General features: G+C 36.1%; 2 protein-coding genes across 2 annotated transcripts in view; one reads left to right on the forward strand and one right to left on the reverse strand.

The window, feature by feature from the left end:
• Nucleotides 1-824: 824 nt before the first annotated feature.
• Nucleotides 825-9638, reverse strand: SREK1IP1 (SREK1 interacting protein 1). Its single transcript, XM_015652754.2, has 5 exons — nucleotides 9548-9638; nucleotides 7021-7068; nucleotides 5300-5440; nucleotides 3198-3276; nucleotides 825-1652 (listed from the first exon to the last, which is right to left on the reverse strand). Exons 1-5 carry the CDS (start codon nucleotides 9558-9560, stop codon nucleotides 1469-1471), a joined length of 465 nt encoding a protein of 154 aa, XP_015508240.1. The 5' UTR covers nucleotides 9561-9638; the 3' UTR covers nucleotides 825-1468.
• An 87-nt stretch (nucleotides 9639-9725) lies between these two features.
• The window catches only part of CWC27 (CWC27 spliceosome associated cyclophilin), a 100384-nt gene continuing 91568 nt past the window's right edge, over nucleotides 9726-18541 (forward strand). Inside the window, exons 1-8 of the mRNA XM_015652752.1 lie at nucleotides 9726-9995; nucleotides 10666-10762; nucleotides 12332-12444; nucleotides 13652-13795; nucleotides 14511-14609; nucleotides 14764-14867; nucleotides 15848-15917; nucleotides 18366-18445. Of these exons, the coding sequence (XP_015508238.1) occupies nucleotides 9954-9995; nucleotides 10666-10762; nucleotides 12332-12444; nucleotides 13652-13795; nucleotides 14511-14609; nucleotides 14764-14867; nucleotides 15848-15917; nucleotides 18366-18445 (749 nt within the window). The 5' untranslated portion in view covers nucleotides 9726-9953. The remainder of the gene's footprint in view (nucleotides 9996-10665; nucleotides 10763-12331; nucleotides 12445-13651; nucleotides 13796-14510; nucleotides 14610-14763; nucleotides 14868-15847; nucleotides 15918-18365; nucleotides 18446-18541) is intronic.

Raw genomic sequence — 18541 nt, forward strand, 5'->3', positions numbered from 1 at the left:
ATCTGATATGTATTCAAATTAGGGTAATACATGTTACACAAAATTATTTGTGTTGAAAATAGCTTTAAGTTACTCCAGGTACATTTTAAAAATGTATATACTCTAAACTGTGAAAGAGACTGAAGGGTTTTCCTTGGTGTCTCTCAAGTTGCAGAGAACACTTAAGCTGTAATTTTTGTGCTGTGACTGTGTATTTTCTTTGGCTATTTATGAAACAAGAGCTTCATTCAGTTTCAATTCAGTGATTCCAGGATTTGGTGCATTTTATAGCAGTTTGTTTCCCATCTTAGCAGCTCAACTGCCAATGTGCACATTTTTCTTCCACTACCTGGGAAAGATGACGGAAGGAAACACCAAGTATCTGCTTTTGTTTCCTGGTGCCAATTGGCAGAGACTGATTTGCATTTCAGAGTTTACTGTAAAGCATATGAAGGTTGTTAACTCTTCATTACGCTATGCACTTGTCATGCTCGCCCCATATACTATCCATATGCTTTGTTCTTGTCTTTCTTTCTGGAAATGGTAATTTCATTTTGTAACGAGAGAAGCTGACAGGGAATGGCACTCATTTGTACTGGCATCACCTTTGTATTGCAAGAGCTTTGGAGCCTGTGGAGTAGCAGGGATGCAATCACTGCTGTAGAGTTATGCCAAGGTTAGCCTTCAAAAGTGTGATTGATTGATTGATTGAGATGCAAACTGAAGCTAATAACAATTGACAGGAATGAAGAAATAGCTGAAGTTCAATACTGGAAGTCTTGATATCCAAACTTTTACATCTATGTCAAAGATGAAATGACAAAGAACAAAACCCATGGAAAAAGAACTTTAAAAATCGGTAGCTTTTGTTTGCTTCTGTTTATTTTCAGCTTGCTTATAGTGATCCTGCCAAAGGAATATGTAGTTATGCTTCACAGTCTACGACCAGATCGATTTTAGAACATAATTTTGAAGGATCAATCTTTTTTAGCTTCCCATTGCTCATTCTTCCCCTCTCAGGACCTGAACACTGATTCATATTTGCACTTACTGATTAATGTATTTAAGCAGAAAACATTATGTAAAACATACATTTATTTAAAGGGTAACAGAAAATCTCACTTGAATTTCCAAATCTGAAGTAACCATTCTGACATTAAGCATATTTAAGTCCTTATCGTTCTACACAAAGGCTTGCAAACTGAAATTTACCACATCTTACTGTAAAGGTTACAAACACAATCACAACTGAACTAAAAATAAGAGTCAAGAACCACTTGCATTAGTACTAATAAATCTGAAATAGAAAAGAAGATTCTTTTCATAAATGGTCCATCTAATAATTTGAAGCACTGATGTATGCAAATAGATTTGTCAAAAATATATATATATATCCCATTTTACAACAGCATTGCAAAGCATAAATTAACTTGCTCTGAAAGGAAAATCATCTTCTCTGCAGAAGCGAAAGCAAAAACAGACCAGCACATCAGTCACTACTTGAACTGTCTGAACTGTTAGAAGATGAACTTTTTTCCTTTCGTCTCTTCTTTTTCTCCTTTTTATGATGTTTTCCTTTCTTAGATTTATGCTTTTTCCCTTTTTCTTTTTTGTGTGATTTTTGTTTTTTTGACTTTGGCTCATCCTCTTCTGCTGAACTTGATGAGGAAGATCTAGTAAAAAAAATGCAGATCAATATGTAATTAAAGAAGGAAAACAACACAATAATCATTTAAGTCAGTATTTTTATAATGTCACAATTTGAATTTGGTGTAGAATTTGTACAGTAGCACCCACTGGAAACCTTATGTTATCTGAATCTGCATGTTTAACTTAAAAGATGACTTTCCTATTAAGACTTTCATGCTAGAAAAGTAACATGTTTATAATACAGATTAAAAAATAATGGAATAGGCAAGTTGTGTGGGTTTTCAGTCTTTGAGAAAAGAACAACCAAGAGTACAGACCATCAAAAAATAAAGTATGACAACAAGATAGAGCTTCTGTTTTAAAATACCAAATGATCAATAACAATGCTAATTAATGCCTTCAGATATATGTCCCTGATGCAAAAATCTAAGAGAACAGTTATGAAAAATTTTTATGTTTTTGAAGCTCATACTATTGGTCTCTAACCAGTAGTGATGAGTGATTACATACATAAAAGAACTGTGATGACAATAAAAGTCATTAAATATTCATGAATACTAAAGAGGACATTTGTGCTATTGTTTACTTAAATATTACTTGAATGTAAAGAAAACCAACAAGATTGACTCTTTTCTGTTCTACTTCTTCACAAGTGCAAGGGCTGTCTTCAAAAGTGGAAGCTTGAGCTACACAATGTAAATAAAGAAAAGATAAAATGCAAACATAACAGGTATTAAATCCTGTTTCTTTATATCTGAGGGACATCTTGTGGTCTCCAAATATATTTTACAGTTTATACCTTCTAGTGCAGTTCCTGGCATATTGTCTTATCAGTTGTCCTAATGACAAAACATTAGTTTGTTTCATCTACAGTCTCACTTAAAAAATAAATAAATAAAATAAACAACAAACCCCAAGAAAACAAGTCTGTCCACAGGCCACAACTCAGATTCACAAACATTGGGCTATTATAACATTTTCCTCTGAAACTGGAGTAACACTGTTTTTAGGCTTCTAAAACTCAGTATTACATAGGTTTCCCTTTTGACAACTGCCAGTTACTCAGGGCACATGTGTGTGCCTGCAGGTGTGTATACACATGCACGTGTGCACATAAAGAACCCTATGGCCTCTGAACTTCAGTGAGCCTTCTCCATCAGGCTAGGCTGGGGACCAACCCCACAATCCTCCTGACTTGTTTTTTTCCCCATCACAGCTTGTCTGAAGCTGGACACTCAGGGGGACTTCGGCTTTCTCTGATCTGCAGACCTGCAGCTTGCTAGAGCTTTCAAGACTCCTATGATCCTAACTCCATGGCAGAAGGCCTGTGACTCCCCCACAGATCTAAGAACCTTTACCTTACTATTATTTTACCATTACCCTTATCATCCAGCAAGAACTGATTATAAATATTAATCAGTTCTCACTGGAAAATGGGACTTTTCAAGTGGAAGAGGTACTTGCAAATAAATTTACAACAACAGAAGCAGTATTTCCTGAGAAAACACAAGTATCAAAAATATTTCTAAAGCTATGTTTTGAAATGAAAAGAGGTGTGAAAAGGTTACCTTTTCCTTGGTCTTTTTAATTTTGTTTTCTCTTTGCTTTTTCTTTTTTGTTTCTTTTTTTCTTCCTCTTCATTTAAATCTATGGGTAGAAAGTTAAAGTTTACGAAGCACTTATCTGAATTACAATCAACATTAAAAAAGTAGTTTCAATAGCAATGTCAAGTTATTACAAAATTCTTGTTAAAAGGCTTTCTTTTCCTTCCCCCAAATTCTGGTTAGTATAGCAAATTCAGAAATATTCTGCAGTAACAGCAAGACTTCGATACACAACTTACACTGTACTGACATTGATCTAAGCGCTACAAATGAAGGAAGGCCTGTAAAACGTAGCAAAAAGACCTCTTCCTATATGATTACATCAAATTCAGGTTTTCTTATCTGTTCTTCTGTATTGTAGCAGTTTTAACATTTAACATATTATTGTCCATGTCTGAAAACTAGAACCATTAAAAGAAATAATATTCTGTTAGGTTTCCCTGAGTTATTTTCACACATCCCCATTTCAGGTTTCACAAACAGAAATGCCGTGAGACACATTTGAGTTAATTGTTAATGTACTGCCTACAGAGACCAGCAGAAGGCTCACCCCTCATCTGAGTGTGTCTGCCTCCTGCCCTAATCCTCTACAGTATAGTACAGTAACTTCACATTTCACTTACAAGCAATGTTTTTATGACATAGATGCAATTTCTGACCTTAGATTTTTCTATACCAGTTCAAAAAGTACTTTTGAACTCTCCAAAGTGCAAATCCACCACAAATATACCACCATAAATACACATTCAGCTAACAGGAAAACACTGATTTTACAATTTATCCTTAGAAAGAGAGGAAATTTTGAGTATTTCATTTTATTCCTAGGACCCTTTCCATAAAGTCTGAACGCTGGTGTAGTTATTCCTTTGCTACCACAAATACAAATTATTGGCCTGTATGTTATGGAGTGGAACTTAAAAGAATTTAGTATGACATAAAAAAGAAAATTACCTTTGGAGCAATGTAAAAAATATGAATGAGAATGGGTGAACAAAGAGTATTTTTTAAAGAAAATACTGCAAAATCTTAAGAAGATGAGAAAAAACAGCAAAATTCTGCCTGGATAACCGACAATACACGTCTCCTTACAATATATGTAGCAGCCAAAATTTGCAAGAGAACATATAATAAACGGGAATATTAGAAGGTCAAATAAGCAGCTGTTTTTCCTGCAGATATCCATCTTCAATCAGCTTAGAACTGAAAAAAACCCCAACCTTTACATTCAGAAATACACAATAAGTGGTATTTTTTCCAAAGAGACTTGTTCCAAGAAAGCACCATTACAGTACCAATTCAGCACTCTTGATAAACAGCCTACCCATTTCACTTGAAGTGTACAGCTAACTATATGGTTCTATTTACACCTTTTCCTTTCTAAATAGCTTCTTTAGGAACTAAATGTCACAGCATATGAGAGCAAGAGAACAAAACATAATAAAAAACAAAAGAGCAGAGGAGAAGAAAGTTCATTCATTTAAAACACACCATGGTGGAACAAACTCCCCTTCTTTCTTGGGTGAACAACCTCTTTGGAGTCCAAATTCAAATGAACTCAAGTATCTGAAAAACAACTCATCTATTCTCACTCTAACAACAAGTTGATAGTCAGACCTTCCAAATATAGAACAGTGCTTCTCCAAATATGAATGACTGAATTTCAATTTACTAGATGTTTCTGTCAAAATCCTATTCAGAAACTGGAGAGAAATCCAGGTGTCATATTCTCATTAGAAGATGTTTGAACTACATGTCACAATCAAAAGATTAACTCAGAACATCCATGTCATTACTAGCTTCTTAGTAAAAGATCAATAATCTCTTGTATTTAGGAGCCCCTTTTTAGATGTTCTAAATGGGTTCATTCATGACTTCCTATAGAAGGAATTAATCATAATACTGAAAGAGTGTAGGTGTATCAAATCTCTGAAGTCTAAACACATGAAGTAAATGACCTATTTTTAAATCACAGGCTAAAAGAATTAAAAGTAGCTATCAAAAAGGATAAAGTGAGAGTCCCTGCACGTAAGAAGACTATTATCCAAGACCCACAAAAAACACCTTACTCTTTTTTTCACGCATGGCTTGTAATCTCTGTAGTTCCTCTTCCTCGCTGTCTTCACTGCTAGTGCTGCTAACATCTAAAACAATATCTCTCTGAGGATCTACTCGGAGGAAGTTTCGACATTCAAATGTCAGATGACCAGCTGAACAAAATAAATATACAGAAAGAAAAATCACAATTTACCAAAAAACATCAAAAACTAAGTAACATTGATTTTTGTATTACTCAGTTTTGAAAAGTGAAAGGAAAAAAGGCAGTCTGTCATCTGTAAAAGGGACAGGAGAAAGTTTACTTTGAAAAAGTCTCCAAGAACTTTGATAGGTTCAATGCTCCTCCATTTAATAGTGCTTTATGGCCTTTCTCCTATTCTGCTTATTTGAAGATTTTTTTCAACTTCAGTTTCTATTTTTAAATGGTCTTAGATACTTTCTAAAGAAATTACCTAAAAACAGCATGAAATATTTCAAAAACTACAGTAAATGCATTGCTTAACTCCCTCTAGTGAAACTGTAGAATTCTATTTGCTTATGAGACATAATCTTTAACAACCAGCATTTAATACTAAAATACAACCTGACCAGTACTTTTATCTTATTTTCTAAGTTACATCTTGATAATCATGACCAGCTAGAAACCTTGTGCTGAATAATCTCATTGAAATAATAAAATGAAATTTAAAAAAAATTAAGATATGGTTTTGGAGACACAGTAATTCAAGTAGCAATTGAAATAAACTCATGTTCTTAGTAAGGATGATGTCAAACTACCTAACATTGAAGACAGGAGATTCTAGGAACATATAGACATGGATCATGTGATTTGACTACAAGTTTCTTCCTCTACCAGAAAGCTTCTGATACTTGTTGCATGTAGAAACAAAGCACTAAATCTATATTTATATCCACTGTTCTTTGAAAGAACAGATACATAAAGCAATTCATTGACAAAATTTGTTGCAAAGCCTGAAGTGAAAGCATGAAGCAATCTTTTTTCCTGTCACCCAAAATAACACTCATAAAAAACCCGGACAGCTTCATTCACTGTGCTGAAAGTTCAAGACAATTCAGTACAGAACAGTGTTCATTCCTCCAATGTTCCAAAAAATAATAGTCAGTGACTAAAAATTTATAATCTTCACTAAGACCTGTCTCCATCAATCAGGAAAGTAGTCACAGACATTTACAATCAGTGTATAATCCAAATCATGAGCTAAATGCCAACTGCAGAAATTGTAAGCAGTAAAGGTAGCTGTTTCTTGAAATAAACAGTGCACAAAATAATATTTTCTTAGCATAAAAGATAATACAGATTTTAAATTATTTTTTCTGGTGATTTAGATTGGACTTACACTGAAATGCATGCCTTTTTGCAGTAAGGTTCAAAAGAAGCACAAGCACTCGTCTCAATGTATATCAAAGGTGATTTCAATGCAAAGTTTCTCAAGTAATTGCATTGACATGTAGTATGTATAAATATAATATGGTTTTTTTTTCCTGAGAAACTCAAAGAGGATTGATAATTTGAGAAACCAGAGAATGAACATGAAATAAATAAAAGAAAAATAATGTGGTAATTTAAACTGACAAACATCTGGGCAGAATACTGGGAATACAAGGGAGAATACTTCTTTCTTTTTTCCCCCTTCTTCTCTAAAGGCAGTTCCAACCAACATCACAAACTAAAGAAAACACCGTAACTTCATACTGCTTATTACAGACTTACGGTAGCCACACTTTTTGCATCCAGCTCTGATATTATCCTTATTTCCACCTGAAAGAGAAAATTTCATCAATTAGGTGTGGCTGAAGAGAACTTTCAAGTTTCTTTCAAATGTGACTAGATATTATCAGTACACAGAAGTGATCACCCCCTCAAAAGTACTAAGTACACTAAGATCTCTTAAAAAAACTGCATTTCTCAGGCTACTTTTCTCTACAGTAGTCTATCAGAACATTTGACTAGTTTCAACTGCTAGAGATCATTTAGTCTTACATAATTTACTGCCAAATCCTAATTTGATTTATTGTAACCTTTCCACTTGTATAGTTACAGTAGGAACCCAATCATTGACATCTACAGATCACAACATTGCAGTGATCTGCAGCACACTATATAAATTCTAGCAGTGCAAGGATGTTGGCAGGCATCTGGAAACTCTATAGTGATTTATAATTTAATTACAAGAATTGACTTTACAAGGCAATTAAGAAGACCAAACAAAAAAATCACTCCTGAAAATAAGGAAATAAAAAGTCAACAAATCGTTAAATTATTCTGAATCCAGACAATATGACACCAAATACAAAAAATGCAAGAAAGCAGATGTCTAAGAAAGTAAAGACAGCAACAGAAAAGTTTGTATTCTAAGCAGGAAGAAAGATCTGAATAATGCAAATTTTAGGTATTGAAAGTGTATGATTCTCCCATGTGAGACAACAGTTAAGTTAAACAGACACAGTAGGACACAATTCAGGAGAAGAACCAGGGATCTGCCCCACAGATCAATCTAATTTTAATAATTTAAGCCATTGGTAATGAAAGGGACAACTGAATTCCCAAAATCAAAGGATGCTCTTCTATCTCCCAACTGAATGGAGCAGAAAAACCCCAGTGACTTAAGCAGTCATACGCTATGAGAAATGAAGTACATTGGCCCCATTAATTTAAATTATGATTTACTGAGACAAGCACTGTCTTTAGAAAATTCTACTCAAAATAACAGAAACTTTCAAACCCCAAGTTAAAAAAACTACCTTTGAAACTTGGACAACTCAGGTGTATGCCTTAAAGGGTATTGGAAAGCCAAGCAACAAAGATCCATACATTCCATTATAACAGGTGATTTTCTGCAAATCCCAAAACCTTAGTATTACATATCCCCTTCAAGGTCAGCAGTGTTCAGGTACCTGTTTTGTGACTATCTTTAGAAGGACACCCATGAGAGATAAGGAGGTAGGAAACAGAGAAGAAAGAGTCACAAAATAAAAATCAAAAGCATAAAAGTATCTTGCAATGTCACATCAAAGAAACACTCAAACCAGCATTAGCTTGTTCACTACTCCTTGGGACTAGAAAACAAGATTACCCAAGCTACCTACTTTGTCTCAACTTTCTGAAATACAGAGTCAACCTCTGCATAGCTGACCCATAGGTAAAGGAAGATTTGGTGTTGCAGCAAACGGAGGTCAGTACAGTGCACACTACAGAAATCTACCGTGTAAGTCAGGATCTCCAAAAGAGACACCCAGCAGATGACAAGAATGCAAATATTGTCATCAAATATTCCCACCAAATTCCAAGGACTTAAATTTTAATATTGTTTTTATGGCTTTACATAATAAGTGACTTTAAATAATAATGTTAGAGGCAGGGGTTTGGACTAAATGAAATTTTAGATGACTAAAAGCAAACAAATTGCAAGAAGCTTTCTTTCTCACTCTTCTTCCCATATCTTAATTCTCTAGACAATTAACAAATGGCAAGCAACTAAGGACCCAAATCATTCAGTGGAGAATAAGATAAGAAAAGCTTTGGAAACCTTTGAATGCAAACACGTCCTCCACAAAAAACCCTTCTAGAATGGGAAGAAGTTTATGAAGGCCTTCTCCTCATCAGAGAAGCAATTCTCACCAAAGCTCAGGCCTGTTCAGCTGTTCCTGAACCAAACACTCCCTGTTTGTCAGGACAAGACAACACTAAGAAGAAATGGCGACACCCGAATACCTTGTAAACCGCGCAGATACTTCTGCCTGCCCTGTCTCACAAGAACAGTCTACCGGGACACAAGCGTTAATCCAGAACTACCATGGAGGAGAAAAGCTATGTCTGACAACCACCGTTCTTTAACTCTAACCCCAGAGAAGGCGGCGATGGGAGCGGAGCGCCGGGTCACCCAGAAGCTCGGGGAGAGCCTCGCAGTCTCAAGAGGACGCGCCCGCAGCGCCCCTGCGTTGCCCCTACCCAGGGCGGACGCCTCTCCCTCTCCATGTCCCTCTCCCTCTTAATTTCCCCTTCCTTCTCCATCTCCATTTCCCCCTCCCTCTCCCTGCCGCTGCCCCCGGCAGCACGGACTGGAGCAGCGCCCGCAGTCTCCCGCACGCTTCCCAGTGCCGCGCACGGCCGCGAGCCCTCCCCGTGCAATTGTCCCAGCTGTCCACCGCCCAGCCGCTCGTTCCCGCTCCCAGGCTGTCGGGCGGAGCCGGCCGGCGCTCTCCCTGCCCCGCCGCGGCCCCAGGCGGGAGCCCCTCACCCGGCAGTGCCATCCCGCCGCACTCTCCGAACCGGACCGGCCCGCATGCGCAGCGACGCCTCTCCCCGCCGGAAGGCTTTGCTCGGGACACTCCCGGACCGTACCACTCTCAGGGAAGGCAGGGGGCCTCAGCACCCCTTGGGCGGGAGCCGCGGTGGGGGGCCACAGAGGTGTGGAGAAGCCTGCAGATCATTCCCAACACACGGCTTTTTTCAGTGAATCTCGGAGAGACTCCGGCCGAGGACTCGTTCCTTCTTCTTTTCTCCCGGCTTGTGCAACTTCATTCCCCCTTCCCTAGGTTATGTAAAGGCGCCCAAGATGGCGGGCGGCTCGGGGCGGTAGGAAGTGTCGGAGGTGAAGCGGGCTCCAGCGTCAGGCTTGCCGGCCGGGCAGTCCTTTACCCACCATGAGCAACATCTACATCCAGGAGCCTCCCACCAACGGGAAGGTGAGTCTGCCAGGGTGAAATCCTGGAGAAGTTATATGCTGTAGGGTTATGGGAGGACAGGCGAGAGGAACACGAACTTGGGGGGTGGTGGTGGTGATGATGCTGGTGGTGGTGATGGTGATGCTGGTGGTGGTGATGGTGGTGGTGGTGATGGTGGTGGTGGTGGTGATTGAGGCTGGGGAGGTCAGATCATTGTTTCTGTGGTGGACTCCTTTGGTTAAAGTTACTTTGACGCCGCCAGAGTAAAAGCACGAGGCGTGATGTCTGGAGACATAACACAGAGCAGTCCTCGAAGCGTTTAATTTAATTTCCTCTATTCTCGTTTATATTTTAAGTCCTCAATTTTATTATGATCTCTCACTGAATGTAATGGTGTTCCTTCTAAGATCGATACCTTTGGATATTTATGGCTTTTTCTTCCCCCCACGTTATGTTATGTTAGTTATGTTATGTTATGTTATTACAGCTATGTTATACATCTTCATTATACATTGATTCAGAGATACTCTCAATTTCTGGAAATGCTAGTTAGAATTAACAGTAGCTAACTGACACACCTAAATGTATACCACTCCTACAAATATAACAAAATCACATCTATTGTTCTTAAGCATTATATTCTTTGATCCGTTACAATAAAACTGAGGTTGCATCTTCTGTATTTTTATAGGTTTTGCTGAGGACTACAGCAGGAGAGATAGATATAGAATTATGGTCAAAAGAAGCACCAAAAGCATGCAGAAATTTCATCCAGCTATGTATGGAAGGTAATGGCTGAATGCAATGGAGTTGTTGAAATTAATTCATATGCGATCTTTGTGTCCTTTCTAGAAAACAGAGGTCATAATTAAGTTTTGACTTTAGTATGTCATAAGTTTATTTCTGTTTAGAAATCAATAATTAACACTCAGGCAATGTTTTCAAGGTTACCATTTAAGCTGGTGGAGAAAAATAGTAAAAATTTCTGACGCTTTTCTGAAATTAAGCAGATGACATAGTAGTGAGACATTGTCTTTCAGAGTCTTGAGAAGGCTCACTTTCAGAAAATGTCTACAAAGTATAACAGCTTCAGTGTGTGTATGAGACAAAAATGATGCAATATCTGACACTCTCCAACATTCTTATTTCTGCATCATAATTTACAGTACCATTTCTTTTCTTTTTTTTTTTCCCCATGAGTGCTCCTAATGTTTCAGTTGCTGTATTTTTTTGTTGATGAAAGCTCTGTAAAACTTTCCACTGAAGTAGTGCGTGCCAGAATGAGAAGCTTCCTACTGAGAAAACTGTAACAAAAATCTGTAAAAGACTTGATTCCTTTATATGTTTCCTGACTGGTGCTACTCTCCCATTTAAGCATTTATAGAATTGTTAGGAGTTCTTCTAGCATTTAACTGTTAAAAAAAAATAGCAGTCTAGGCTTTTGTGTCCCCATCACAAATATATACAGTCTGTTTTGTGTTCTTTGCCCTCATGTTGGGACTTTTTGCAATGGTAAAGGAATTTCTTAGCCTGTGGTAAAGGTTTGTGTATACTCGGTGGGTTTTATTTCCTTTCTGATTTTTTTTAACTGCTGTGTTGCTTCTTGTGCTTTGTATAATACATTTAAATATTTATCAGTACCATCCGAGCATATAACAATACATGACTGTCTAGTTATGCTGCAGCATTTGCACGCCTTACTTTATCTTTCAGCATGCTGCAGGTTTATTTTTTTAATTATTATTATTAGTGTTATAATATCAACCAGGGGTTTGGTTCAGGTAAAGTTATGTTTTCATTGCTTTCGTTTTCTTATGATCTTGTAACCTCTATCAGATAAATAAAAGAAAATAGCTTAGTGGGCAAAATGTACCACATATTTCATTCTGCAAAAATTACCACTGTCTGTGCAGTATAAGTGATGAAGGGTGTTCTGTGCTGGTGAGTGAAAATGCAAATTATCTGTATTTGGATATTGCTAATGTTGTATGTGAGATCTCATCTAGGACAGAGCACAGTATTTGTAGTTCTTGTTTTAGATTGTTCTATTTTGATAGTGTCATTCCAGTAATAAAACTTATAAGCTTAAAAGACTTTCATCAAGGTCATCTTGTCAGTGATGGGCAGGATTTTTTGCAATAGAAACATGTGACATCACAGAGTGTGATTTCATAAGATTGTGGAGAATAGGAGGGAACGAAATAGAAGCCAACAGCAGAATGGAGTTTGTTTTCTGGAACTTCTGTCTCTGGACATCATTGCATGATGTATATGAAAGTTTGGGTTTGAGACCACTTGCATGTATTTAAGAGCTTATTCTTTTTCTTTTCTTTTTTTTTTTTTCTTTTTTTTTTTAGAGTATTACAATAACACAATATTTCACAGAGTAGTACCTGGCTTTATTGTGCAAGGGGGTGATCCCACTGGTACTGGATCAGGAGGAGAGTCAGTCTATGGAGCTCCTTTCAAGGTGTGTATCTATATCTTATATGTTAATTAGTTTGTTATTCTCTGTCCATTGTTCCAAGTTCTGAAAAAGCAAATCTTGTATGAAATGCATCTATGTGCAGTAGATGCCTTCATGTGCTACTTCAGTATGTTTGAATATGCCCTTCTAAACTGAGAGTTCTTAGATCTAGCTACTCTGGTATAATGATAAACCTGGGTGCTCAGATCCTGGGTGAAGCTACACACAGGCTCAGCAGTGTTCTGTTGTGCCTGACTGTTCTATTTCAGGTGGGGCAGCCACCTTTATTTGTGACTGAAGCTACAAAGCCTGCCTCTGGGCCTCCCATCTTCTTGCTGCTAGACTTTTGCATCTAGCATGAACCTGAAATTTGTGGGATTGAATGGTACCTGAGCAGAGAACAAAACAAAAATTACCAATATTACAGTAGCATTGCTGCTTCAAAGTAGTGGTATCTCAGTATTGCAGTGTTTAGTATTGTGATGTTAGAGTGGTATTCATTGTTTTCCCTTGCTTTGGAAGGAGTCCTGTTTTGTCTTCCTAAATCCAGGAAATGTTCTTCCAGTGGATTTTTGCATTCATCTACTATTACAACCTCTTAATGTGCTTTCGGGAACTTTACATGAATTAGGATTTAAATTAATTTTTCACATAAATATAGTGATTGTCAAAAATAGTATTTTTGTAAGAAGTGTATGAAATGTAGTTACTTTTTTAAATGTTTTTTATTTTCTTAATATTGGGGGAATAATGAATGCAAATAAAAATAATGGATATCAATTGATTTATAGGCAATGACTGGAAAATATAAAATTAACAAGACAGAATTTAGAATTTTTTTAATTAGTAATGTGTCTTTCTCTTACTGATATTTTAGTTTCTAATTTTTTGTTTGGTGTTTGTTGTGTGTTTATGATTTCTTTTGAAGATTGTTCATTTGTTTGCATCATTGTGGGCACTAAGTATTAGAAATACGAACTAAAAATAATTTTTTCTGCTCAGAGTAGGAGATTAAATATAATTCTGGCATAGAGTTTCAAAATTTGGATTTATTACTGACTGAATTCAAAACAAAATTAGTAGCATTGTTTTCTGTGTGTGCATGTTGATGTAAATAATACCACTCCTATCTCCTATCATGCTGCAGCTAAAGGAGTGAAAAAACAGTTCTATACTGAAGTCATTCTCTTTTCTGTCCTGCTTTCACCAGGATGAGTTCCACTCACGATTGCGATTTAATCGAAGAGGACTTGTTGCAATGGCAAATGCTGGACCCCATGATAACGGGAGTCAATTTTTTTTTACATTGGGTCGTGCAGATGAACTTAACAACAAGCACACAATCTTTGGAAAGGTCTGTTACATGAATTGGAATCCCAGTTTAAATCTGACAGATGCTACTAGAAGTTTCCCTGAAGGCCAGTTTAGTATTGTTTGCTGCTATGTGCATTTGAAATTTAATCCAGTGCTTTCTAGGGTCTCTTCCATTCTCTTTGTTTCTTATATCTGGTAGGAATGTTTCTGTGGGTTGTGCCTGTTACTACCTGTTTTGCTCCTGTTATTCTTCTAAATTGTATTTTCATGTTGTGCTGCCTTTAAATAATCTTATTTGTATTATTATGGCTCTGTTGTTAATTGGTTCATCTAATACTAATGACATGTTGGAAAATTCTGTTTAGAATTGATTTGATTCTAATTTCCCAAGACGGATGAGGAAGATAAAAAACATGAGATGGATTTACCACTCTCATAATTTACTTAAAAGAAATTAAAGCAAATATTTAGTATATTTCAGTGTTTTTTGTTTCATAGCTCACAGTAACTTCATTGTCTTCCTCTGTATGCATTCTCAAAACGACCTCCATTCCTTCAACTTTTGCCATTAAATTTAAAAATCCAAACTTTTGTACATTGTACTTGCTGTCTTTTACACATGTTGGATGCTTACAATATTTCCTATATCAAATGTACTTTCAAAATTTTTACACAGTAATTGCCTTGTATTTTGCACAATAAATACCACACATTACAGTCAAGAATTTTCAAACATTTCTTTGTAAATTTGCCAGGTTACGGGGGATACGATATATAACATGTTGCGCCTGGCTGAAGTAGAAGTTGACAAGGAAGAGAGACCTCTCAGTCCACACAAAATAAGAAGTAGTGAGGTATGTTGTGTTTTGAAATATGACATTTAAAAATTATTTTATGCAGTGTTCAGAAAATTTGGCTTGTCCTTTTGCGTATTGTTTTGAAATATTGAATCACTTAATTACAAAATATTAATTAAAGATGTGTCTAAAATACTGGCTTTTTTAACAGGTTTTGTTTAATCCTTTTGATGACATTGTCCCAAGACCAAACAGAAAACTGAAGAAGGACAAAGGAGAAGAAGAAACTAAAAAGTCCAAAGTAAAAGGCACAAAGTAAATACATGCAACATAAATGGTGGTTAATTTTCTTTTGCATTTAAATTTCAGTTTAGCAGTTTTTATTTCCATTTCTGCCTTTGAAGCACTTCCTTTTTTCCAGAGAGGGTCATGCAAATCTAGTTTCTCTGACTGAAATGTTACTATGCATCTGCTGAGCTGTAACTGTTTTGTGCATGGTGATAGTTTGTTGAAAATAATAAAAAGCAGTTTATCTTTCCCAGATGCCACAATGTGCAGTCATCTGACTGAGATGACTCTGCAGTTAAAACCTACTGGTAGGAGTAACTAGGTTGCAGCTCAGTTGTTTGGGATTTTTTGAACTTCTTTTATCAGACACCATTTCTCCCCCACTGAAGTACTTAGCAAGAGGCAGGCATTTTGACGTGGGAAATTTTAGTTTCTGTGAATGAAAGTTTGTAGTCACAAACATGCAGTGAAAAGTAATAGGAATCTAAAGTGGGCGTGCTCTCAGTTCTGCTGCATAAAAATAGAACATATTGCAACTGACTGGTTCCTGCAATGTGAACAATTAACTCCTGAAAAAGAAATTATAGATCATAAATTCTTTTAATTACATTCTGTGAATGTGTATATATTTGATACCTGTCTGAGCTGTCATATCTTGAAAATCTTGCATCTTGAATGCTGCTCTGTTGAGAAAAAAAAATGCAGCAGAACTGTCAGCATTCAAGAATCTGGGAAAGTTAGTCAAGACAGGATTTCTTAAATTGTGCCTTTACTGATGCTTTGCTAGCCTTGTTTTATCTCAGGAGTATAGTACAATGTGCTTTTCTAAATATGTATGATGTATTTCAAAGCACAATGCGGTAGTTGTTTGGAATCGGTACATACTTCAGGACAAAAAGGTTTTTAAAAAATCAAATACAACTTAAATGTAATATATTTAAGGTTAATTGAATGTTATTAAGATGGTATTTAAAATTTTACAATAAATTTTCTTATTTTTCTTAAAGGAACTTTAGCCTGCTTTCCTTTGGGGAAGAAGCTGAAGAAGAAGAGGAAGAAGTCAGTAGAGTTAGTCAGGTATTGTACTAAATTATTCTTATTTTTCTTTTCAACCTAATTACCTTTTCTGCATATTTGTGGAAAGCTTTAAAGTTTTCAGTCGTCTTCTTATGTTTGCATTTTGAACAATAATACTAGCAGTTGCTTCAGTTTTTAGGATTCTGCTGTTACAGCATTTTGCAAAAACAAGTTTTTAGCTTGCTTTATTTTGAAGGTGCCTTCAGTTACTGCATGGAATTTTTACATTTCTATGAACATAAAATTTCATAGTATAAATCTGTCTGCTGTTTAAAAACCATGGAAGTGAAAGGTACTTATTCTTTTTCAAGTCCTTTATTTATGAGTGCGATTATATGGTGAAATACTTGAATAATGAAGATGATCATACGCATTTCAAGTGCATGTTTATCTCCATTTTCTTACATATATCCATTCATCTGTGAGTAAAATGAAGCACGGTTATGGAGAAAATAGTCTATTCTCGTAATTTAATAGTGCACTATAGTGAAATGTTCACATTCACAGAATCAGGATTGCTCTGGTAATCTTTGATCTAACATTTCTTCCCTGACTTAAATAAGGTTAGTTATAAAATTTCTTAAATTGCTGATTTCATTTCTACTGCTGACCAAGTTGTTTCATTAGACTCCTGGGCATTCTACAATACCTCATTGCTTCAGTTAGTGATCAGACTACATGGTCCTGCATACTGTACCACATAATGGAAAAAATGTTTGTTTGTTCTCAGAAGTTAGCTAAAGTACAGAAGGAAAACAGTGAATAATGATGGGCAGTATTATAGTGAGATGATGTCAGTCAAAATGATAATAGAGACTCATTACAACAGCAGCTTTAACTATTTATCTTTCTCTTTTTCAGCTTATCAGTCAGACAGACTTGACTTGTTTACCTTAATATGCTCATCTGCTATTTTGCTCTTGCTATATATTTGGCTTGCAATACTGCGTTTAGCTCAGTTGCTTGGACTTCCTTTTTTTTCATGCCAAATACTTGTTTTCAGGTTAAAATTATCTAAATAGAATGCCTCTTTCATGATAGGCCTAGTTTCAGTGTTTTCATGCTGTATTAAAACTTGTCCTCAAAATCTCATTTGCCTATTTGTCCTGACTAAATTCTGGACTGGCTGTAGCTAGATAAGTGACCAACCTTATGAAGAATTTATCTTTACTCTTTGTAACAAAATAAAACCTTTTTGAAACCTCATTGTTCATAAGAGGTCTAGATCAGTGTCTCTGTAGTTTTGACATTATTTTAATCTGATTAAGCTGAAGCACATGAATATCAGCACTAACTTGAATTCTCTGTTTTTGATAAGAAAAATGGAAGGTGAAAGTTATTATTGAGATCCTTTGACACCTACAAACTTGGAGTCCTATGAGCTTCTTCTGGTTCTAGATGCTGATGCTAGCTTGTTTAAGAAGGGCAGAGAAGCTCTGGGTAAAACTAGCTCCCCACAGCCATGAAGGCTATTAGTGCAGTCAGGGAGCTGGCTGTAGGGTCCCCACTGGTCGTTGGTCAGTGTTTAAACTGTAGCTTTCAGTATCCAGACTATTTACTGTCTGTACTTGTTTGGAGCACTTTGTAATATACAGCCCCACCACCACTCCAAATACACCACCCCTTTCTTAATAAAGAAATAACCTTTTTATCTTGATGAATGTGTTAGTCTTTGTTTTCTACATAATAAAAAATTGTAGTTGCAGTTAAATGAGTGAGATTTTTTCCACATGTCTCCTGTCTTCCCAGAAGCATTTGACAGTGCATCTGCCATGGAGACATTCACAATGTAGTCACAATACAGACATGTATGTTCCTGTATCACAGATTTTCAGTCCGAGTTTTTCTCTGAAAATTAAGTATACTTTTTTTTCAGTTTAGCATGTGGAATGCTTTCTAACTGCAGTCTTTCTGCCTGAAGATTTTATGTGTTGTTAGATTTATTTGACTCCTTGTATCAGTAGATGAGTCCTGAATGATGTATTCCAGATTGATGTATTGCAGTTTGTTAATTTCTTTATTTTTCTCTAGGGATCTAATTAATATTCTTCCAATTAATAAGTACTGTTTTGTACATGGTGGTTATTTCAGGTGTCATGTGTCATTATTGGAAAGTCAAGTTCTAACTTGTTCATTCACTCAAGTGTTTATGTGCTAGACCTACTGTCTTAATGATGTGTAATGATTGTACGTGACTAAACAGCATCTTTTTTTCCCCTCTCTCTGTCCTTTAAAACTAAGTGTATTGTTATTGCAAAAATTAATCTGAGGATTGTTGGCTTGATGTTTCTCTTTCTGGAGAACTTTTTATGTCCTTCTGTTCTTAAGTGTATATGCTTACTGGATGAAAAAAACCAAGTTATATTTTTCTTACGATAATCTTTTTTCACTATATAGTCTCTTAAACACTGGAATGAATAATAACTTTTTTCTTTTTTCTTTTAACAGAGCATGAAGGGAAAAAGTAAAAGTAGTCATGATCTCCTGAAGGATGATCCACGTCTAAGCTCAGTTCCTGCTGTCAAAAGGTTAGTATGTGATTTCCAATTTCTAGAACAGATCTACTTTCAGTATGTTATACCAAATTATCAGCATGTATGATCATTTAAGAGTTACATTTTCAC

Source organism: Parus major, chromosome Z, assembly GCF_001522545.3.
Source record: "Parus major isolate Abel chromosome Z, Parus_major1.1, whole genome shotgun sequence".
NCBI lineage: Eukaryota > Metazoa > Chordata > Aves > Passeriformes > Paridae > Parus > Parus major.